Source organism: Falco biarmicus, chromosome 2 (genome assembly GCF_023638135.1).
Source record: "Falco biarmicus isolate bFalBia1 chromosome 2, bFalBia1.pri, whole genome shotgun sequence".
Taxonomy (NCBI): Eukaryota; Metazoa; Chordata; class Aves; order Falconiformes; family Falconidae; genus Falco; species Falco biarmicus.
The window spans coordinates 20,023,047-20,046,423 of record NC_079289.1 but is presented as its reverse complement, the minus strand read 5'-3'; the positions used below and the strand labels follow the sequence as shown (position 1 = coordinate 20,046,423).

The 23,377-nt window shown below is 43.7% G+C and overlaps 1 protein-coding gene across 3 annotated transcripts in view; it reads left to right on the top strand.

The window, feature by feature from the left end:
- The window catches only part of CRYL1 (crystallin lambda 1), a 61,621-nt gene extending 53,068 nt beyond the window's left edge, over nucleotides 1-8,553 (top strand). For all 3 annotated transcript variants that reach the window (XM_056327726.1, XM_056327725.1, XM_056327724.1), the window contains 2 exons: nucleotides 3,498-3,604; nucleotides 6,330-8,553. In XM_056327726.1, the coding sequence (XP_056183701.1) occupies nucleotides 3,498-3,604; nucleotides 6,330-6,443 (221 nt within the window). In that variant the 3' untranslated portion in view covers nucleotides 6,444-8,553. The remainder of the gene's footprint in view (nucleotides 1-3,497; nucleotides 3,605-6,329) is intronic.
- The last annotated feature ends 14,824 nt before the right edge of the window (nucleotides 8,554-23,377 follow it).

The window sequence follows — 23,377 nt, the reverse complement described above, 5'->3', positions numbered from 1 at the left end:
GATGGAGATTCTTCAGTCTTTATGGTTCTCACAAAAGGAAGGTTGTCCAAGCTTTTAGCAGATATCCAGAACTTCCCTTCTCAGGTCTAGGGTGTTCATTGGGATAATAACATTATTACATGTGTCAAGTTACTGTCTGCCGGACAAGCGTTGCTCATTTACTGTTGTGGTGCAGCTTATGGCTTCTTGATTGATGTACAGTGGGAAAGAGTACCATTTCTCAATTATGTTGTAGTTAATAGCACTAAAAAGTCTACTTGATGTATATGTCTGGCTAAATGACCAATTTATCTTTTGGGTGCATTTATCATTCCAGTTCCTTTGTAGTGCCTCAAGAGTAATTTTTTTGAGATTCTTACTGGAGATGATGGAAGTTGGACTTTTCCCTAATTCAGCCAAGATCTACTTGACTGCCACTTTACCCATTATTACCAGTTAGCGGGTTTTCAGGTTCTCTGACTACATGTGTTTTAAGATGTTCACAGCAGGGTCAGCTCTAAGGTCAGACCAAGGGTTTCATCCGGTCTTGAAAACCTGCAGAGATGGAGGCTGTGCAGCTTCTGTGGGCAGCCTGTGCCAGCGCTTGAGTATCCAGTCTGAACCTCTTATTTAAAATCACGCCTGTTGTCTCTTTTCCTCCTACCATGAAACAACAGTAAAGAGCCTGGCTCCATCTGCTCATTGACTTCCCCATGGGGACTGGAGAGCTGCTGTTAGGGCCCCCCCAAAGCCCTCTCTGCTTTCAGGCTGAACAAGCCCAGCTCCTCCTCACAGGGCAAGTGCTGCAGACCCTACATTTTGGTGACCTCTGCTGAAGTTGCTCCAGTTTGCCAATATCTTTCTTGTATTGGGGAATCCCAGACTGAATGCAGTGGTCTGGATGCAGACTAATGAGAGCAGAGTGAAGGGGGTTGATCGCTTCCTTCAGTCTACTGGCTGTGCTGTTAATGCAGCCAAGGGTGGTGGTGTCCCTCTTTGCTGCCAGGGTACACTGTTCATTCACCTTCGGCTTGCTGCCTACCACAACCAGGAGTTCTTGGGTTTCACAAGCCTGTTTTGTTGCAAGGAGCTCTTCCATCTGAGGTGCAGGATCTTGCGTTTGTCCTTGTTAAATTTTTTAAGGCTTTTATGTTCACTCCTTCCTCCAGCCTGTCTAAGGGCAGCCCTGCCTTCCAATGTATCAACGATCCATCCCTGTCCACCTCCCATTCCCACCCAATTTGGTGTCATTCACAAACTTTATGAGCAAATGCCCTTAAGCCGTACAGGTCTCAGGATAGATTTCTGCAATAGTCCACTTTTACTGGTCTCCGGGTAGAGTACAACCCATTAACCACTACCTCTGAGCTCTGAGGATCCAATCCAGTTTTTTGTCCATCTAGTTGTCCAGGCATGTAGACCCTAATGTCCTAACTTTGATACAAGAATTTCATGGGACAGTGTCAAATGCCCTTCTAAAGTTGAGGTAAGTGGTACCTACTACTTTTATATTTGCACTAATCAAATGATTTTATCACAGAAGGCAACAAGGTCAGTCAGACATGATTTACACTGTGGTATACCTATTGGTGACAACATGCTGACTGTCACAATCACTTTCTTCTTATTCCTGTGCCCAAGAATTTGTTTCAAGAGGACTTGCTTCTTGATTTTTTCAAGGACAGAAGCGAGATTGATTGGCCTGTAGTACCCCGGATTGTTCTTTTGATCTTCTCTGAAGATGGGTGCAATATTCGCTTTCATCCATCTGGGGATTTCAAGTGATGACATTGATGCATTGAATGGCATGATTTTTAAAATCTGATAGCAGTCTTGCAAGGGCATGAGCCATTTCTTCTATCCTTGGATACAGTCTCTCTTATCCCATGGTCTCAGGTGGGGCTGAGTTCTTGCAGATAGTCACTGACTAGGTTGTCATCTGCTGATAGCTCTTCTCCTCCTTGAACTCTGCCTCTAAGCACAGAGGCATAGGAGACCTTGTCAATGAAGACTGAAGCAAAGAAGTCAATGAGTAACTCCACTTTACCTGATTCTCTTATCGCTAAATCACCCACCCATTTCAGCAACAAGCCCACGCTTTTTTTATTTGTTCAGCCTTCTATTACTAATGTAACAGTAGAAGTCCTTTGTGTTGCCCATGGCGGTCTTGCAAGTCTCAGCTGGAGCTGAGCTTTGGCTTTCCTGACACCATCCCTACATGCCTAGGCAGTGTCTTTAAATTTCTCCTTCATAGTCTGTCCCTGCTTCTGCCTCCTGTGTGCTGCCTTTTTGCATTGGAGCTCATCCAGCCCAATATCTTGAAACGTTTACTTGTCTTCCTGAGTATCAGGATGGACTGTTGGATCCCTTGGAGGATGCTGTCCTTTACTGGCCTGCCCACTGATGCTGACCCACAGGCTCTCACTCAGTCAGTCACTCATCCCATAGAATAGCTCCATACATCTGAGCTGGTCCTTGGTAGAGATAGCATACCCCCTCCTTATATTTCCTCCTTGTCTTTCCTGAAGCGTGTATCTGTCCATTGCAGCGCTCCTGTTGTGTGAGCCATTCTACCACACCTAAGTTGCTCCAGCGATGGTGTAGCAATGTGACTGCACAAGGAGCTCTTATTTCCCCTGGTTTCCCAGGCTGCATGCATCTGTGCACATACACTAGAGGTGGACTCCTGCCTTTTTTTATACTTCCTTGAGATTTATCTTGTTTCCCTGCACTCTTTTCTTTCCATCCTTATATACCCCTTCCTCACTTAACTACAGGTTGTAGTCTCACTTTTCCAGTGTTCCTTAATGTAAAGCTTTTCTCATGGAACTTTGGAATTCTCATGGAATTTTTGGCAAAAATGCTTTCCCTCCACTTCGTCAGGTGAATCCCATCTCCCCCTAGCAGTGCTCAGCTGTCACAGAAGGTCCTGTGGTCACAGAAGCCAAATCCCTGTTGCTAATCCCAGTTGCAATACAAGGTGTTGATGTGCAAGATCCATCTGTTCCTCCTTAAGCCTTTCTTCTTCACTGGAGGCCACCTGCATCTCCATGACTTTGACCCTTTCCCCCTGAACCACGTTGCTCTTGATACACTCCAGGTCAATAAAAAAAACAATAACAGGAATGCTTCAGCTGATATGACACATACTGAACAGGAGGAGAGGAGGGGTGAGAGCACTCTCTCTGCGGACACTGGCTGGGGATGCTTTCTGGTCTCAAGTAACAAAGCACAAGTGTATCCATGGTTGTGTGTACTACACCCCTCACAGCATTGCCTCCTGATATATAACATTAGTTGCAATGAAGGCATGTCCTAAATAATTTTTCCATGAACCCTAACAGAAATGTGGTGGATAGAATCCATTTTTCCTTGATGACAATTAGGTGTCTTAAGCATAAGAGCACGCTTACTTTCTTCTTGTAATTCTGATTTAAGACAGTGCTTAAGCACAGGCAGCCTTATTGAACTTAAGTAGGAATTTCTGTTGAAATGTAATTTTCCCCTCTTATTTTTAGGTATATCAAATTACTGCGAAAGATACCGTGAAGGTATGAGACTTGTTCTGAACACCTTTGGACCAGTTCCAGAATTTTCAGGTGAAATTGTGCAGAAAATCAATCAGGTAAATAGAGTTGATAAATGCAGCGCCATTCAGAACAAAGAACATTAGCTTTTATTTTAAACATTTTTACCATTTCAGTTTACTGCTAGAGGTATCTGTAGTCTGTGTGGTTTGTGTGAATGTGTATTTCACATTAAAAGATGAGTACAGAAGGCGTGTAAGTCCCTTTTAAAAGCGCTTTGACATACAGCAGGGGAAAGTGATCTAGCAGCTGAGTAACATTATTACTAGACAGAGGAGTCAACTGCTAACAACTATGGGTTATTGACATTAAATCCTCCACACAGTTTCTTACCACTTCTGTCTTGTGTCCTCTACAGCTGCACAGCTGCAAGCTTCCTTTCCTACATGACTTTTCTCCCTGTGTCTTCTTCCTACTCCACCTCCCTGCATAAACCCTGTAGCTTTTTTCCTCCCTTTTCCTCCCTTTTCCTCCCTTTTCCTCCCTTTTCCTCCCTTTTCCTCCCTTTTCCTCCCTTTTCCTCCCTTTTCCTCCCTTTTCCTCCCTTTTCCTCCCTTTTCCTCCCTTTTCCTCCCTTTTCCTCCCTTTTCCTCCCTTTTCCTCCCTTTTCCTCCCTTTTCCTCCCTTTTCCTCCCTTTTCCTCCCTTTTCCTCCCTTTTCCTCCCTTTTCCTCCCTTTTCCTCCCTTTTCCTCCCTTTTCCTCCCTTTTCCTCCCTTTTCCTCCCTTTTCCTCCCTTTTCCTCCCTTTTCCTCCCTTTTCCTCCCTTTTCCTCCCTTTTCCTCCCTTTTCCTCCCTTTTCCTCCCTTTTCCTCCCTTTTCCTCCCTTTTCCTCCCTTTTCCTCCCTTTTCCTCCCTTTTCCTCCCTTTTCCTCCCTTTTCCTCCCTTTTCCTCCCTTTTCCTCCCTTTTCCTCCCTTTTCCTCCCTTTTCCTCCCTTTTCCTCCCTTTTCCTCCCTTTTCCTCCCTTTTCCTCCCTTTTCCTCCCTTTTCCTCCCTTTTCCTCCCTTTTCCTCCCTTTTCCTCCCTTTTCCTCCCTTTTCCTCCCTTTTCCTCCCTTTTCCTCCCTTTTCCTCCCTTTTCCTCCCTTTTCCTCCCTTTTCCTCCCTTTGTATACTTTACAAACTAGAACTCCAGTCTGTAATGCATGCAAATACATGTTTAAGTTAAGCATGTGAGCAGTCTGGTAAGGTTACTTGCATATTTTAAAAATAAGATGTGTTTAAGTGCTATGCTGAATTGTGACCTAGTTCGTCTATTAACACTTCAAAGCCCACAATTTGTTTATACTCCCTATGTAGGCTATTTTGTATGACCGTAGGAATTAACTGAAGTATTGTAATTTCCTAACTCTGCCTTTTCATAGTTTTTTTACTTTTTTACTTTTTTACTTTTTTTTTTTTTACTCTGCCTTTTTTACTGATTCACTAAAGAACACATGTATGTGTTGCATCATTCCTGATCATCTGTCAGAGATTAATTCCGAATTCGGAGGCAGTCTGTCTGGAAGATAGCATTGTTGTTCCTATTTATGTTAATACAATTTCAACATCAACTATCCTAAAAAGGAAAGAGATTCTTTTACTCTTAAATAACATAGACTACTTATAATAAGAATAAATAATAATTGTGGAGTTATTCACAATCAGAAGCTTTTAATTTATATGAAACGGTTCAGGTTTCTTCAGAGAAAGCTGGATTCCACTTCAGCATCTGGTTCTGTGTCTCTTTATCATCTTCAGTCTTCAATGCCAAAGATGGGCTTGCAAGAATCTCCTCCTAAGAGTAAAACATTAAACGTTTCTTATCTTACTCCTCTGTCCCTCTCCCTGGTTTTTTTTATGGAGTGACTGCAGCTTGCCAGTCATTGGTAGCAGGTCCAGGTTTTACCCAGTTTCTCAACACTTGCCTTTTAAACCTAAGACCTCAGGTGATATTTTGGCAAAGATGACCTTGTGAACTCTGCCTGCACTCTGAAAACACCTTTTTTTCTTTGAAAGAAAAGCTGTTTCAATGTACTGTCTGGCCAGAGCTTACTACCTCTTCTCCTTTCAGTGATACATTTAAGTGGCACTCCTAAGACAACTTTGATTATGCACTCAGAAGTACTCTCCCTCCCCCCATTTTGTTTAAATATCATCTTCGCTTGCTGACTTGTTCCAACTTCTACCTTCATGTCCTCAAATAGTACTGTACTTTCTCTCCCCCGTATTCCAATAAACAAAACAATATATATAATTGTAATTCTTGGTTTGTTATGTGTCTTCCCCTGTCATTTTGATTATAACTGGCATGCTAAGACAAAATGTTTTTAATAAACATGGTATCCCTCATTACATTTATTAGGAGTGAGAAGAGAGGTCAGAGCTTTAAACACGTACAGGAATTTGGTTTAGAGCGCATTTTCAGCCATGTAAATGGCCAGGTTGCCTCTTCCTACTTAATAAAAGCTCATTATCAAAGAAACTAGGCAGTGACTCTGTGGGGCAAACTGAGAGAAGAGGCTGATGCTTTCTTGTTTCTGTGGGTGCCTTCATTGCCACGTTCAGGCCAACCTTCTCCAAGCAGAAGCACTCTTCTCGTATGAGGTTAGCTCACTTCCAGTCACCTATGTAAAGAATAAGTTGCCTGTTGCTTATGATTGACTAAGTTACTGTTTGTGTGGATGGTTTCTTGGTCTGACACAGGGAAAGCAGGAAAACAATGCTGGTGAGAACCTTTTTACTCAGAACATGAGAGTTAATCATCTTAAATTTTCTGTTCCAGGCAATGTCTGAAAAAATTCCAGTTGTTCCTAAAGGCTTGGATGCCAGGAGAAAATGGAGAGATGACTGTCTCACTGGTCTTGCCAAACTGAAAAAACAAATGATATCTGACTGAGGTGCACTTTGTCTAACAGGAGAGACCATATGAAGAGCAAATCTTTATAAAAAATGGAAATTTTTGGTCATGCAGAACATGAGACTGAATGTGCAAACAATGATATGCACAGATGTAGAGACCAATGAAACATTTGGTCCAAATTTGTCGTGACGTAATTCACGAATAACTGGAAACAGTTACTAAAAAGTTGAGTTAAAATTTATCAAATTACTATATATATATGCATTAGATGTGTAAGCCTTAAGTAGCTTTAGCAATATTGTGCAGTGCTGGAACACAATCATGTTTTAAATAATGCATTTTTCAGCTTGCTTAGGAATTCAGCGCTTGAACAATATTTGCTTATTCAGGGATCTGAAATGGGCAGACATCAGCTGTTTGTCAATGGAGAAAATAAGCCCTCACCCACCAATCACTGCAGCAGCAAGGTTAGCTTGGAAAGCACTGACGGTAGATAGGAGCAGGTTGTGTTGAGCAAAGAGTAGATTCGCTGGCTAGTGAGCTGAGACCTCACGGCAGTAAGGGTCACTTCAGCTTACATTTGTTCCACAACGTAGGGGAAAGAATTACTCCTTTCCCTCCCTTTGGCACTTCTGTACCTGTATGATGATTTAAGTGTGAGTAAATAGAGCGGAATTCCCTCCTCATCCCCTGCTTCTGGTTCTCTAAGACTTACCAAAGGGCTACTTAGTCTTTAGGAACCATGCACTTGATTACCCCATGGCTTTGCCCCAGCTTGTCAGATGTTTGGTGCTGGCCTTTGGCACTGCTGTGTAAATATGTGCCCCATTTTAAGACTGGCTTATGAGAAATAAGAGATTTTGATTTCATAGCTAGTTTGGGACACAGTATGGTGTAGTGGATCGGTCTGGGCTTTCTCCCAAGCTATTCCGTGACCATCCGAGTGATCCTGGGAAGCCAGTTCATCTCTCTGTTGCCGTGTCTATTTTGTACATTATCTGAAGCAGAGACTGCTTTAGAGCTCAGCTGTAGTGAATGTAACAGCTGCAACTGAAGGGACTCCAGGTATCTGCTGCTTTGCTCCCCTAAGGAGCAAGTGATACAAAAAGCCTCTTTCCGAGCGGGAAAGATACAGTGGCTTACATGTAGCATTTATACTTTACTGCCGCCCTTCCTACAGGAGACAACATCTCCTCCATGGATAAGGATGCAGCGTACACCTGGAAGTGCTGCAGTGGCATGTGTTGGTCCACAGCAGACAAAGTGTTATTATGAAAGTACATACCCTGTAATATAGTTGAACTTTGATCTTAGCTGGAGCCTTGGGGCATTATTGTTATGCAGGCAGTAAGCGTAACTTGAAACAGTGCATTGCATGCAGCCTGCTTGAGCTTCATTTCTGAATTTGTGCTAACTGGTCATGTAACTGAAGTTACAGCACAGATGCAGAAATTTTAAGCTGTCACTTTGCTAATGTTCTTGTGTTTTGCAGAGCATGCAGCATACAAACAGGTTGCTGAAACTTAATTAGTTACCATTTTGAGCTGAGCAGCAGAAATATCTGCCTGAACATACCAATACCACTTGTTTCTGCTGAAGTCACGGTAGAAGAGACCTGAGGTAAATTGTATCACTTGATGCAAGTGGTGGGCCAAGAACACATCTCTGAATGTGAAACATAGGACGGGTGGCATAATGCAGAGGTTGTCCTGTGCTGCTTTATAATCAGTGGAGAGAAAGGAGAAATTGTAAGATCAATCTATTTTATCCCAATATAGACTTAAAATTGGCAAGTTTCTTCTATTGCTTTTTATTGCCACAGCGACTCACTCAGCCTGCATTTAGACATCTGAAGCTGGGGAGGTCAGTCCTCACTCCTGATGGCTTAAGTAATAGTAAATTAATTATCGGGCTGATTTCCTCATTTTATGTATGTTTTTGTATTTCAGACAAGGCCATAGAAGGTTCCAGTTGCTTTCAAGATGAGACCTGTTTTTCTATGAGCATATGACACTGTCATAACTAATTAGCTTGCATTGCTTCTGTTTATTATGAAATATTTTAAACCTTGATCATGTCATCATATATTTGCCTCTGTCTTTAGTGTTTGCTTATGAATAAAGTATTTTAATGAGGAAAATATTAACTTCTGTGCTGCAGTGTGATACTGTGTAGTGGTAGCACTACATAATGTGTCTTTAGAAGCCAGTGCCTTGGTATAATAATTTCTGGAAGTCAGTGGGAGTAAATAGACAGGAAATGATGTATACTCTCATATAGTCCATGTGTTAGGGACCAGCTGCTGCAGATGTGGGGCCCTGACGTGAGGGAATGGCTTTCTGTGGGGGGAGAAGCACTCTGGGGAGTGCCAGAGCACTTCTGTGCAGTGGGCAGCTCGTCTGCAGGGTCTGGCATACAGCAAAACTCGCCTTGAAGCATCAGTTCCCACCCAGTTTCACAGTTACAAGTTGGGGGAAATGTTTGACAAAATTGTATTTTAGCTGACATTTGCTTAGGATTTGAAGCACACAGAACTAGTAGTTGGTAAATGCAACAAAAACTGGAAAGCATTAGGAAAAGGTAGCTAAAGGAATGAGATGAGCTGTCCTTATCCCAGGGACGTGTACCCTTTACCTGTACCCCCCTGTACAATTAATCCCCCTTTACTCATCAGTTGTTAGACTGTGCCTGAATCCTGTGCCCAGCTTGGCGCTCCCAGTACAAAAAAGACATTGGACAAATGGTAGGGGAGGCCCCCGAGATTTTGGGGCTGGAGCACTGGTCTGGTGAGCAGAGGCTGGTAAAGCTGGGCTTGTCCAGCCTGGAGCAGAGACAGCTTCAGGGGGACCTACCAGCTGCCCCCAGTGCCTGTGGGCACGTCATGGAGGAGACAGAGCTGTGCCCTCTAAATTGGGGCTGGGTGTGAAGATGGAGACAATGGATATAAGTTGAAACACAAGAGTTTCATTCTGGATGTAAGGAGACCTGTTTTCCCCCATGAGGTTAGTCAGGCAGAGGCCCAGGTTGTCCACAGAGATGGTGCAGTCTCCGTCCTTGGAGGTTTTTGAGTCCTGGCCAGATGAAGCCCTGAGTGGTCTGGTCTGACCTGTGAGCAAGAGGTTCCACCAGAGACCTCCTGTGCTCCCTCCCGGCCTGCATTAGCCTGATTCCAAGTTTGTTTTATTTTGCTCTATTTTGTGTCATCAGAAATGTTGCTCTGGCTTAATTAACTCCAAAGAATGTATATAGATTAGTTCAAATTGTCACATCCATTGAGAGGACTTTTTAACCTAAATCATAAATGAAATTTTAGGATAGTGTGAATGGGTGCAAATAAATCTGCATTCAGGTTTTCCATGCGTTTTCCTGGACAGATTATTGTAATATCATTAAATTGTCACAACTTTTTGCATATTAAGAATTCCTTACAGAAAAGTCTGAGCCATCAAAAATCCCATGTTGCTGGTCCCCAGGGGCCACCCCTCTTGGTGATGGATAAACGCTGCATTCACCTGGTGCAGCATCTCCACTGCTCGGGGCTGCTGGCAGGAGCAGGGTTTGCCAGGAGGGGAGGGTTCCTCTCTCTCTCTCTCACTCCCTTTTCACTGTTTTCCTTTACTTCTCCCTCTTGGTTCTCAGCTTCTCATAGTAGTCCATCACTAACTTCTTCCAGGATGTCTAGCTGACAATGTAGACAGAACTGCTAATAGGTTTGCTAATTGGACAGTGAAGAATCCCTTCCAGGCAGCAACTTGTCAGAGCTGAACTGCTTGTAAGATACAAATCCCAATTCTGTTGAATTAATTGGTTTAAATATTTTCTTCAAATTTCTGATAATCCTTTTATCCCATTATGTTTTTTCCTCAAGTGCAATAGACTTCTTGTGATAGACTGTACCTGGTATTTTACAAGGACTCTTTTGAAATCAACACCAGCAGTCATACGGAGTTGCAGAAATACCGCAGATATGGTCAAATATTTGTTTTGTTTGATTGTAAGCAGACGAAGCAATAGTTGCTTGAATATTCAAGCAACTGTTTTATGGTAAACTATGAGATATTTTGGCATAATTGATCTTTTTTCTTTTTAACACAACTGTGTGTTTTAAAATCCTGTATTATTTTTAATCAGGTTGCACCTATAGAATTTTCTAAATCTGTCTTTGTTGCACTGTGGTTTTCTTTGTTTTACCAATTTGATATTTATTGTTTTCCTTATTATGTGTACTTTACTATTAGTTACTGCTGCTTATTGGAAGCGGAGTCCAATGTGTTCATACCAAAGCCTTTGATTTAACGCTAGTGGAAATTAAGCCACCTATTAGGTGCAGGATAAGGAAGAAAGGGCAGATGCAGGGAAATACTCACTGCTTCACTGAGGGAAGTCCAGCATCTGTTTCCTAAATCTCTGAGTGTAATGGAAGTAGTTTGCAGCTTGCAAAGCAACCGTGTGAATTTGCTTTCCCTATTCTGTAGTTATTCTTCTGTTCAGTCGTGATAATAGTTAGAAAGTTAAAATATATTTGATGATTGCCATATTATTTAATTGGACTGGTATTAAAAAGTTGTGTTATCCTATCTATACCACCTTCTGGGCAAAAAATTATCTGTGCTTCATTTCGGAAGCAGGATAGTGCTTCTGGTGCTTGTTACAAAAACTGAAAAAATCATTTTGAGACAAAGTGATGCCATTATTAGTCTCAGTTTCTCAAAAGAAAGGTGAGATATGCTTCCAGTGCCTATATAGTTCCGTGTCAGGATTGTATTGCCATAGTATGGAGTTACAAAAGGTCTTTGACCACGTGTAACTGTGGTACCCTTGCAGAGACGGGAGCCCTCCATGAGAAGGGGGCTTCAGAACGTTATTCAGAGATCAGTGGTGCTGCAGCTTAGCGCATACTGCTTAGAGAGAGTTATCCATTGACTGGTATTTCTTACAGTTCATTTTTCGGGTAGAACTTTCTTCTCTGGTCTGAGTTTTTTCTTTTGTTGTACAACTTCAATTTGGAAGAGTCATTTGACCATCCAAAGCAAGCTAATATTTGTATATGAATAATGGTAAATACAAATTTTTATAACAAAGAATAGCAGAGAGACAGGACTTAAATCTGGTGTATTCATTTGAATGTGTACATTTAATCATACAAAAGCAATATTCAAATGACAAGATTTAGCTGCGTATCTTAATATTCACAAAGACGTAGATGCTACTTACAACACGTGCTAGGAACATAACCACTAGCAAAGGTTGATTCCTCACCACTATGTCCGTACAGAGCTATCCATTGGGAAGAGTGGGTATCTGCATCCTCCGCTGCTGCGTGTGATGCCATAGGGCACAGAGCCATGGCTGCGCAGACCTCTCGCTTCTTTTATAATCGCAAGGTCAGAAAAGTAACTAGCAATTTAAATAGCGAATGCCATTGTATCAGTAGTTTAGTAAGAATTGGGGAAAAAAGGTGCTTGAGTGCCCTTTTGAGGCAAAACAGGGCAACCTTGAACGTTTGACCCCCCTGAATTTGCTCTGAAGCTCCCGTTTGCACATACTGATAGGTGGTTGTGAAACGCTTGGAGGATGGTTTCAGCTGGCTCCAGCTGCAAGCCAGCTACCAGCGAAGCCATGGACAAATGCAGCTGGACTAGCATTTTTTTGTGTACAGCTCATCAAAAATTGGTCCAGTGTCCTCCTGGCTGTGAGGAAAAGCCTGCACTGCTCCTGTGGGAGCTGAGTTAATTTTGAGGAGAGCTGTTGGTAAGGCACTGTTTCCACAAAATTGGACTTTTGAAATACATCCAACCGCTTTGTTTTCTAGTTTGCTAGAAAACACCGTGACTTACTTTCTTAATGTATATTCGGAGTAATGCTCCATGGGGTTCCACATCCTTCAGCATTTCCCCTTCTGTCTCTGACAATTTTTGTTCCTTCAGTGAGGATGGATTGCCCTTCACCAAACACTGAAATGGAGGGACAGTTGGAATCAAATGGCACTTAGCGTGCGTGAGATTTCTTCTTGGAACCTGAGTGTGAAACGGAGATTTTAATGTGGGGCTTTGTAGACTTCTTCAAGCCGCTTAGTTTTCAGACCTGTGTTTGTGAGAATCAGGGATGTATAAGATGTGGAATCATCCAGAAACTTGTTTTCCTGTATCTATGAGTAAAATGTAGTCTCACATGGAAGAGTCAAGAGCCCATACTTGCATGTGGGTATAGGAGAGCTTTGTGCAGAAGCTGAACTTACTTTTTAAAAAGATTCTGTAAAATAGAGCTGAAATTTGCCCTAAAATGGATGTTTGATTTGTTTAGCTTAAGCCTAGATGATGACTACTGTTACAGTATTAACGTACTGCCCAAGGCCTCCATAAGGGTCCAACACCTCCGTGTCAGCACAACAAACAGAGATGTTTTCCAAAAAAAACCATTAAAAAGCCTCTGTAATTTAAAACATTGTGAAAACCTTCCTTTGCATTTGTGATGTGTTTAAACTTTAACATCAGGTCTTGCACTAATTTTGCCCAATATCATAACATTACATACCTTCCATATGGAGCCATGGTTGCTTGTTCTTGGTCTGCTTAAACAGATAATACTCCTAAGGAATACAATGGAGGCATTTTTTGCAGCCCTGGGAGAAAGTGATGAGGCTGAAAAATCCTCGCTGTCACTCTAAAACTATTAAAGAAATGAGGTGGTCGTTTAGCCAGGAGTTCCCAGGAACTGCCTTGATGCAACTGGTTCTTCTGAAAGAGAAATCTTTATTTTTGTGGGAGCTTTTTTCCCCCCTTCTATTGCCCAATAACAACTTATGTATAAATTAAAACTGCCACTACCAGTGGAAATGGTTTACCATTGCCTTGTGCTTCACTCCAGCAGCTGCCTCAGTAACACCTTGGGAATTTCCATGCAGCACTGACAAGTTCACAACGTGCGCATTGCTCCTGCATGCACCAGCAACAGCACTTGTATAGCAAATCTACCGGTCAGCTTTACTCCCAGATGTGTTGCTGTGGAGCCTGTATTTTCTTTTTAGGCTCTACTTAAAAAAGTTAATAGTTAATCTGTCTATTGAGTTCTTAGTAGTAATATAGAAAGTATTTCCGTGCAGTTAAAAACAAATTACTGGAATTACCCGCTATAACACAAGGGCGGCAGACCAAGAAGTGCGGAGCTTTCCACATTCCAGAGCACCTTAGGACCACAAAAACAGATTTTCTGGTATTACTCAGCAACAACATTTCAAACCCATGCAGTAATGGAAAGATGTAATTGTGCCATTTCAAACTTACGGAATAGTGGGAATAGCGAATTGCATAACCAGGCAATTGAAATAAATGGGCTGTGCCCGTGCCTGATCTGTATCGTATAAAAGCTTGTGGAGTAGAATGAAGTCGCATTGTGCCATTCTGTAAACCTGAAACTTTTCTTGCATTTGCTTTTGGTTTTCCTTTTTTAGGAAGAAAAGTTAATTACAAACATCATCTGCCCCCTATCAAAGTCTGTATCATTGCATAGTAAAGGGTGATTAGAGAAGTCTGATCTATTTTTAAAGTCTGACTGTGGCTTCAATTGCTGAAAGAGACAACATCATACTTCTCTAGTCTGTCATTTACAAAACACAAGCTATTGAAGCTAAGGATATGACAGCAGAGAAAAATACAAATTTTGTAACAAGGTGCAGGTATTACATTGTGACAAATAAAAATACATTTCATTAAGTAATAAACTGAGCTTATGTTTTAATCTAATCTTAGTGTCTGAATAGTTTATTATAAGGAAAACCATTAGATAGGGATTAATGCAGTCATATTTAATCATCAGTAAAAGTGAGGCACGTGTTTGTGGCCAGTACACTGTGTGGACAGTGCTTACCGTGTCTGCATATAGCTTTTGGTTTCAAACCTCCTCTTAAAAAAATTACAGTCCGGACTCCTCTGTAGAGTGCTACCTCGGGAAAGTGCTGCTCTACCGTCTCATTGCATTTACTGCCATAAAACCTGCTGTGACAACTGCCCGGACAGTTGTCACTGACTGTAGCCTCAAGTAATTACTGCCACATCCACCCTGTTGGCGGTCCTGTCTGCATGCACATGCAGAGCAAAGGAAAGTGTGATTTTCAGCTGCCGTCTCTCCTGTAACCTGCCGAGTTTCTTGAATGTCAACAGGAGAACTTCCCTCTGACACCCAGCTCCTGGCCGTCCTAGTGCAGGTCAGTAAATAGGCAGCGTGGGTAGCCTTGCCCACAGTCCTGGGTTTTGTTCCATGTCTTAGGCCAGATCGGTATCCTGCCTGGCTTGCTGCCCTGTTTCTGTAGCAAAGGAGTTTTGGTTGTAAGGGTTAAATAGGCCAGTCAGCCCTGCTCATGGGAAGCCCGGCCACAGCCTGTTGCATAGCTAGAAATGGATGTTAACAGTTCCTCCTCATTCACCTGTCTTCCAGGCTAACAAGCTTGGCCTATTCACCTGTAAAACTATTTTTTTTGCTTCCAAGATAATTTATCTGCAAAAGCTGAGCGAGGTCCATCTGCCCTAGCGCTGTGCTGGGCCAGGCTCTCTGTTCCATGATCCCTGCAGCTGCTTTTCTCATTTTCCCTAATGCAGGTTACTGCCAGCTGCCACCATCTGATGGCATTACTTCAGTGTGAAGAAAGCTTGAGAACTTGCCCCATGAGACAAATACTCAGCAGCAGCGTGTGGCTCTTTTGCCAAGATATCTGTAGTTGTAGGACCTTCTTCAGCTGGTCATATCAAAGGCTCAGAAACCTATATTAAAAGGCAGAGGTGATCATCACTGGATGTTAGATCCTACAAGAAGGGCTTGAATATGACCATGGTCATGAATTATGAGTAATATGGCACAAACAACAGAGGTAATTTGGGAGCTGCCTAATTAAGGCAGTGCTGAGAGACTCCTGGAATTATACATGATCACCTTGTTTATAGTAGGAAAGCACAAAGACCAGAACTGAATAAAGCTCAGCTGCCATAGGAAGGCTGGTTTGCTTCGCATGAAGTCCATAGCTGTCTCCTACTTTTGGTAACGGTGAGAGTATTTTCAGTGGTGGTACTGGAACTGTGTTACTGTGGTTGCTTCTCGTAACTCTTCCTTTTTGGGTACTTTTTCACAAGAAGTCTCTGTGAGGGAGGCAGGACCTTGTATTTTCCAGCCCTGTTTAAATACATGATTCTTTGTGTGATTTCCAAGCTTATGTAGCCATATGGTTATATATTGCACTTTGTTAGCTTTATTCTTTTTCCTTATTTTTACACCTTCCTTTGAATTGTCCATTTGCCATTTGCCATCCACCTCTGTTTCCATATTAGTCTCTTTTGATGAGCCTTTTCTTTATTGTTGATGTTTCTCAGCTGCTTGAGGAGATCATCTTCCATTTCAAAGCTACACATGGGGATTAATTGCTACCAACCTCGCACTCCAGCTTCGAGATGCAAATTGAGTTTGTGGCAACTACTGTTACTTTGCTCAGCAGATGGGTTCCAAACACCAGTCTCTGGTCACCTGGACCCTGCTTGATCATGGCTGATGTCTCAAGGGCCTGTTGCAGCCATTCCCCAGCGGAACACTGCGGTTCCCCAGGCACAGCCCAGCTGCCCATTGGCAGTAACTCCTCTGACTCACCTTCCTCCTGGGAGAGCGCCGTGTGCTGCTGGCAGTGGAGAGCCAAACGCAGCCTTTTCCTAATCCTCCCTGTTGACAGTGATGTTTGGCTTCTCCGATTTAATCTCGTATGCTCCAAGCTGCTCCCCGTTTTATGGCTGACTCAGTATTTATCTGTTGACTCGGTGCCTGCTGAGATCATTGGTGATCAACTGCTCTGTGAGCCTTAGAACAAAGTTATTGGCAGAAGGCCTTTTTATACCACAGGGGTTTTATATTTGGACCTACAAGTCACAGGGTGGTAGAAGTAGGACCTTGGTGGTGAGCATGGTCCCTGTAATGGGAGACATTATGTCCCTTTTTTAGGCTTCCAGGCCAGCTCCTCCACGCCCCAGCCCCTGTTGTTTGCCGTTTCCGCTCTTTATGTCCTTCCTGAGCAGCAGAGACCCCCACCACAGGCATGTTTTCTGTGGTACATCTTAACGATTTCCCCTGGAGAAAAGTATTTTTAGAAAATCTGCAACACCTGTTCCGCTTCTGTATTCCTTTTGTGGGGAAATTACAAAATACTTAAAACATGCTTCTAGTTTTGCAAGTCTTTTTCTTGGTCTGGATATAGAACCAGCTACAGTCGCACAAGCTCCATCCTTGGTTAAAGTCCCCAGCTTGCATACCTGAGAAAACCACAGTAGCTGGGTGGAGAAAGTACAGTCTCCACAACTAAATTGCAAGCTGATTTAATTAGGACAGATTTATTAGGGAGACTTTTATGACAGTTTTCACCTTTGGCAATAATCTAATAGGCAGCACAGCAGAGAGCATGGGGCTGCATAAAACCCCGAGCACAGCCTGGGATGGAGGGAGGCTGCAGTGGGTCATCCTCAGGTCCATGTCAGCATCTCTCTTCCCGGCCCAGGAAGATGGGCAATGGTCCTGGCCCACTTCTGCTGTTTCTTTCCAGCATTTGTTCATATACAGTGTGCTTTCCCCTAGCAGCCTTTTTTTTTTTTTGCATTAGTGGCCTTATACAGTTCCTGCTGTATACAAAGATGTACCCCATCTTTTTTTTTTTTTTAATTGATGCCTGTTTGGGGGGTCCTTTACAGTCTCCTTAGTTTTTCAGCTGCCCACTCACTGCTCAACTGTACCTTTGCATTCCTGTTTTTCCCCTTGGTGCAGCTCTCAGTGGAAGCTGGCAGCTGTCTGGGTCATCTGCTCTCCCAGAGGATGCAAGTTGGAGACGGCAGAGAGAACTGCTGCAAGGGCTACACGGGGGCCTGATCTGAGGGTGACACCTCAGCAGAAGCTGTTAGTTAAGTCATGGTCTCAGCCCTGAGCATGGCAAGTTATAAAAGCCTGACTGGGAACTGAACCCCTGTTGCCCTAAGACAGCAATAAACTAAGTATATTTATCACCTGCTGCTCATACTTCCACATCTTCTCCTTCTAAAGCCCATGATTTTGGCTGTTATTTTAACTGTCTGCTTGGTCATGAGCTTTGTTCCTTTTTGTGGACGTGGAGACCATCTTCACATACTTACCTACACTCTTGGGTTCAATGCTTATGAAATAGATTAAAAATTTATTTTTCAAGCTTTTACAAGATTGTACGAAGTTCATCCTAGATGAAAATAGAAGCATCAAAGAGAGTTTGATCCACAGCTTGAATTCAAAACCAACTTCCTAAGTGTAAATTAAGCAACCAAACAAGCTATTTAGAGTGGTTGCAAAGGTCTTTGAGTTCTTTTAGCGAAGGTTAGATACACATCTCTTGGAGATGATGCAGATAATAGTACAAATCAGAAACCCTTCATCCCTATAAACATGCAAATTACAAACAATTAAAATATACAACATTGCCTAATTCTTAATATAAGCATACACCCAAAGCTCATGCAGCCAGCAATTAGTTTGTCTAACAAAGAGACCAAGAGGAAGACCAAGAAAAAGGTGGGGTGACACTTGATCACAGTAAGTAAAGGCTAGCTCTGAGAGGGTGGTTTCCAAAAGAGTATTTGGGGAACATTTCAGGTCACCGTAAGAAAAATAAAAAGCTTACTGTAAACAACAAGACAAATATTCAAGGAATTGATCCAAGACAAGAGTGGTGATGGGCATCGTAGAAAGGTGTAAGCAAACGTGGTAAAGCTATGCAAGCAATACCATAAAATCATTAGAAAGGTATGAATGAGCCAGGGCTGGTGAGACATCACCATTGCATAAAGTAGTGAAGAAATCATCAAGAGCGGATACTCATCCTTTTAGAAAGGGGAAGTCATGAAGGAAATGGGAAATAAAGTCAAGACACAGGAATGTAGGCCAGTAACAGTAGTCATAAGGGAACCAACGCTGTGAAGGTGCAGGGACTGTGGAAGGAGTGCTGGGATGAAGGACCAAACTGCACAGTCCATCCCAGCATAAGCACCGGTGTGTTGAAATAACCAGGGAGCTTGTCAGGAGAGACCAGTGTCAACACTGAGGCTGTGACAGATGAGGGAACGGAAAGAGGGAATGGCTCCAGGGCAGGACATGGCAGTGCAACCAGTGGGAGAAGGCCACTGAAGCATCAGAAGAGCTCTCCAAAACCAGGCAGAGTGCAGAGGTACTGACTGGCAGGTTTCACTGCACTTTCCTGGTCTTGTGGAGGGTCACCTCAATGCTTCCTTAGTATTGAAAGAAGCCTTTGGTGAAAGCAGCTGTCAGTGGATTCACATCGGTTTAAAGGCTGCAAGGAAGAGCAGGTCACCTTCAACAGCTGGGCAGGGAGCTGGCGATGCCATGGGCTGGTCATGCTCATTCCTTGCAAAAGGCTTCTGCTTGAGGATGCAGCATCTTACGGGGAAAGCAATAAATCATGCAGACACTCAAATGACAACACTGTCTTAAAAAAATTTTTTTAAAAATGTGATTGCAGTTTCCCAAGAACTGGCAAACCTTTAGGCTGCTGTTTGAGGTCAAGTGCTAATGGCAGCCAAGGAGTTTTGGAGTTCCTGTGCTTGTCATTTTCATGAGCAAAGATTTAGCATTTTGGGTCTGGGAGAGGTATTCCCGTGGAAGATCTGAATGCTGTTCCTTGGTCAGTGCAGGTAACACAGTATAAAAAGCAGTCATATTTAAATTAGTGACAATACCCTCCATTACCCTGCAAACACTGGTTTTGCCAGCTTGGATTTACAGCCTCTTACCTCCAATGTTTTCAACTAAGGCAAAGGGCAAAATGTTGCCATGCAGCAGCAGGAGTTACTGAAGAACAGGTAGATGCCACGTTCGCAGGAGCTGGCCTCTGCACCACTGACTCCTCCATGGATGATGGCAAATGGAGATGTGGCTCAGCCACCTCTGCTGAACAGACACTGGTACATGGAACCATTCTTTGAGCCTTTCTTTGCTCCCAAAGTGCAAATGGGTGTGTGACAGGCTCATGGGTGTCATTCCGCAGAGCGAGGATGGCTGCAGCAGGCAGCAGGCTGGGTAAGTTAGAACTGTACATTTGAAGAAGCCCTGCAGGTTAAAAGGATTGGTTGTAACACAAATAAAGAGAGCATGCTGGGAGGTAAAGGTACACGGTGGGCTACAGCTGAAAAGGTTATAGAGGTGATACGTAAAGAATGTCTTGAATTAATCACTTCCCTTGTGCATGTATTTATGTTTTGCGAATCATTATCCCTTAGCAACCTATGTTGTCCTTTTTATTTTTTATAGATTTAGACTGTTTCCTGGGGTGGTTATCTCAGTCTGGCTCAGCAAATGTAAAACAGTATCTCATTTAACATTGTCTGTAAGTAGATGGAAATAGTTGGCTCCAGATGCGTTATTAATTGCATTTAGAGAATTAACATGGTTTAGATCATAGAAAGTGGGGCATACTTGGTGTTCAACACTTTCTTATAGAGCCGTAATCCATGTTTAGCTTTATGGATTTTATCAAGTGCTTGTTCAAGCCAAGTTACAACTCTTGCCAAGAATACTTAATGCCGCATTTCAGGCAATGAAATGTAAACCAGGGAGGGAGCTGGCAGGATTGCTGGGGCCCCGCTCTGCACCGAGGCACTCCTCGCTGCCAGGGAGCCCTGCAGGACCCCTGCCCACAGGCACCCTCGGCACAGGGAAACATCACGGGGAGTTTTGTCTAAGGACTTTTGAAAAATCTCTCTGGAAAGGGATTTTCCAGCCTCTCCCCACGCTCCACACCTTGTTCATCTTGGAAATGTTCCCTAGTAGCCAGTCAAAACACTCTTCGTTGCAGAAGGAAAACTGATTTCTTCATGTCGTTGTCTCCACAGATAATAAAAAATCATCATCTCCTCAAAGAGGTTTTGTGTGTTAGAGAATTGTTTCCATCTTTATTCCTCGTACTCTTTTCTTCAGCTAAACGAGCCAAGTTCCCTGGTTTTTCCTCTTGAATCCCTTGGTCTGTATTTCTCCTAACTCTTGTGCTACTTGAATGCTTCTCACTTTGTCCAGATCTGCAAGCCCTGTATCCAGACCAGGACCCAGCACTCCAGATAATTCATTCAAAGATCTGAGCATACATTAAATCACACCAAATCAATGCTTTGCTTCTGTGTTAGAGGAGTGAAGATAACACTTGTCTTCTCCCAGTCCTTCTCAGACCAATTTGCTGCCATGCCAGGGTGACCCACACTGGGCTCGGTGGTGACCCCAGCCGACCTCCAGCACATGTAGACCTGCCTGCACCTATTGCCCTTGCTCTTGCATGCTGGTATTTTCACCCCTGTCCAGATGAGGAGAGCAGGAATGGGTGGGCAGTGGATGATAGGTGGTTTTGTCCTTCTTCCCCTGAAATCTGCTGCCTGGCACTTGTGGCTGGCATGGAGGGAAGCCTTGGCTGGGCTGTGGGTCACCCTCCGCTCCTGCTCCCTCCCCGAGGTGAGGTGGGAGCTGCGTGTTCCCTGCCAGCTGCAAGCTGCAGCCAAGGCCTTGGCCCCACGCTTGTGGGGAAAAACATCATCCCTTGCTGTGCATATCCACAAACATGGCCCCACTTGGAGCAATGCTGCCTTCACATTTTTCTGGCAGATGAGCCCTGCACTCCTCTGTGTCACCGCTGGCAGTGGACACCTTCTGACGCCTCACTGCACAGGCTAACAAACAGCCTCGCCGTGAAGGATTTCATCATTAAAGATGGGTCAGAAAGTCTGAAGAAAAATAGCGATTGTCTCATGACACTGTAATACCCGATGGAGAGCTGAGATAATACAGGTCTGCAGTGTGGGCATTTACTGCAGAAAGCTACAGTTCCTGTCCTGATTAATAGCGAAGACATCTTAAACACACTATGTCATTTTGCTGACAGCTGCATTAATGCCAGAGATACAGAGCCAAAGGTAGAAGTGAACTGAGGAATTAAGCATTTGATAGCTTTTAAGTGTTAAAAACAACATGAGTATGGTCATAGCATTTCACTGGGTGTTCCCTTTAATGCCTGAGCCTCTCAAACCCACAAGCTATCCACGGAGAGATGCTCTCCACTGGTGTCTGTCCATGCTCCAGCTGTGTGTGGGGCAGGATGGACCCTGCTGGGGCTGTGCTGGACACACCAAGCACCACTCTGGTACTGCCAGCTCAGGGGCATCAAACAATCAGCAGCCTCGTGCAGAAATCATGTGAGTTTTTATTGTCAAGAACACTTCTTATTAGTTATTAGTTGGGTATTTTTAGTTAGTTCTTTTTGTTAGAGCACCTGGCTGCTTTAAGATCACTTTTTGTTTCTTCTATCCACAATCCACAGGATTATGGATGTACTACGGGAGCTGGTTTTGATTTGACATCTTCTGATTGCTTGTGTTGTTTGAAGAGCTTTTCACATACTCCAGGCGACCCAAGCAGCCCTGGCTTTTCAAAAAGGGCACCTGTCATCAGCCAGCACTTGTAAAATCCTGCAAACCCATGAATAGCATTGCATGGCCGTGCCTTGGGCTTCGCTTGGCATTTGTAAATAATTTTGAGACGGTTCTGTATTAAGGTGCTGTGCAAGAAATGCCAGTTCTCATTCCGCAGTGGTATTTTCTGGTTGTTTCTTTTCTATGCAAAACCTAAGCCCTCCCCATGTATGAAGGGGAGGGGAGACCCCCATGCAGCATCTCTGAGGAAGAGGAGGCTTTCATCTCCCTGCCCTCTGCTCCATCAAGCAGCAGTCCTTCTCTCCTGTTCACTGGAGCTGCAGGGACCTGCCAAGGTGGCACGTAGTGAAGCCACCCTGGCGCTAACTAGGCCAGTCTGGGGCCATTAGTCATCGGCTCATCCCATGCCTCATTGCCTGCGCCCTGAACAGACGTGTTCAGCTGCCTTTATGTAACCCCCACCGAAGAGCAGGCTGGTGCCGGGGGGCGGCCGCTGCACCCGCTGCACCCACTGCACCCACTGCCCATCATTGCCCACCACCCCGGTGCCCATCAGAGGCCTTGTGCTTTGAGTGACTTTGAAGGCTGCCAAGAGAAAGCAGAGCTGCCCGTGAGTTGGGTGCAGGAGGACCTGCCGCGGTGGTGCTGGCCCGGAGCTGAAAAGCCCACCGGGCTGGTAGGGCTGGCCCTCTCCTCCCGTTCTCCTGGCTGGGGCTGCACCACTGGGATAGAGGGTCACTGTCAGGTTTTGTGTCAGAGGAGGTTGGGGGTGGGCCTCAGCCCCCTCCTGGCCCACCAGCCTGCAGGCTCATCCCCATCTCAAACCAACAGTCCTGGTGGTTTTTTAACAACCGTGAGGGATTCAGTTTGATCTAATCCCCTGTGCAGCCAGCAAGCAAGTTCTTATCTTGACTTAACCTACAGGTAGAGCAACTCTGGTCACACTGCTGGCATATTTCAGGGGTTTATGTCCACACCCCTGTGGCGTACGCGCTCCAGTATCCCTCAGGTAGTCTTTCATCATCGGTTATGCTTCAGGACTTTGCAATCAGATACAGTTATCTGAGAAACAGAGAGAAATACTTACCAAAATGAAATTTAAAGGGGAAAATGGGGAAGAAAGAAAGGAGGAGAAAAGAACTGAAAATGGAAACTCAACGTTATTTGAAATACGCAGTGATGTTTGTTAGAAAATGAATTGTTTTCACTTTTTTTGCGCATTGGCAGTTCTATATGTGAAGATTTATCTCATGCAATATATTCTTTGCCTTCTGGTTTGCACAGTAATTTGATTTTTAATGTATTTGTTTCTTTCCTGTCCCACATGTTTAGCTCCTGCTAACGCTGAAAGAGGTTGTTGGCAAAGTCCTCAAGAGAACTTGGATTATGATGAGCTGGGGATGTTAGAAGTCCAGTTCTGAATAACATTTCTACATTTTTACTGTTTTTCAGTAAATACCCAGTAATTCTTTCCCAGAGTTTCCTCTTATGGGATGT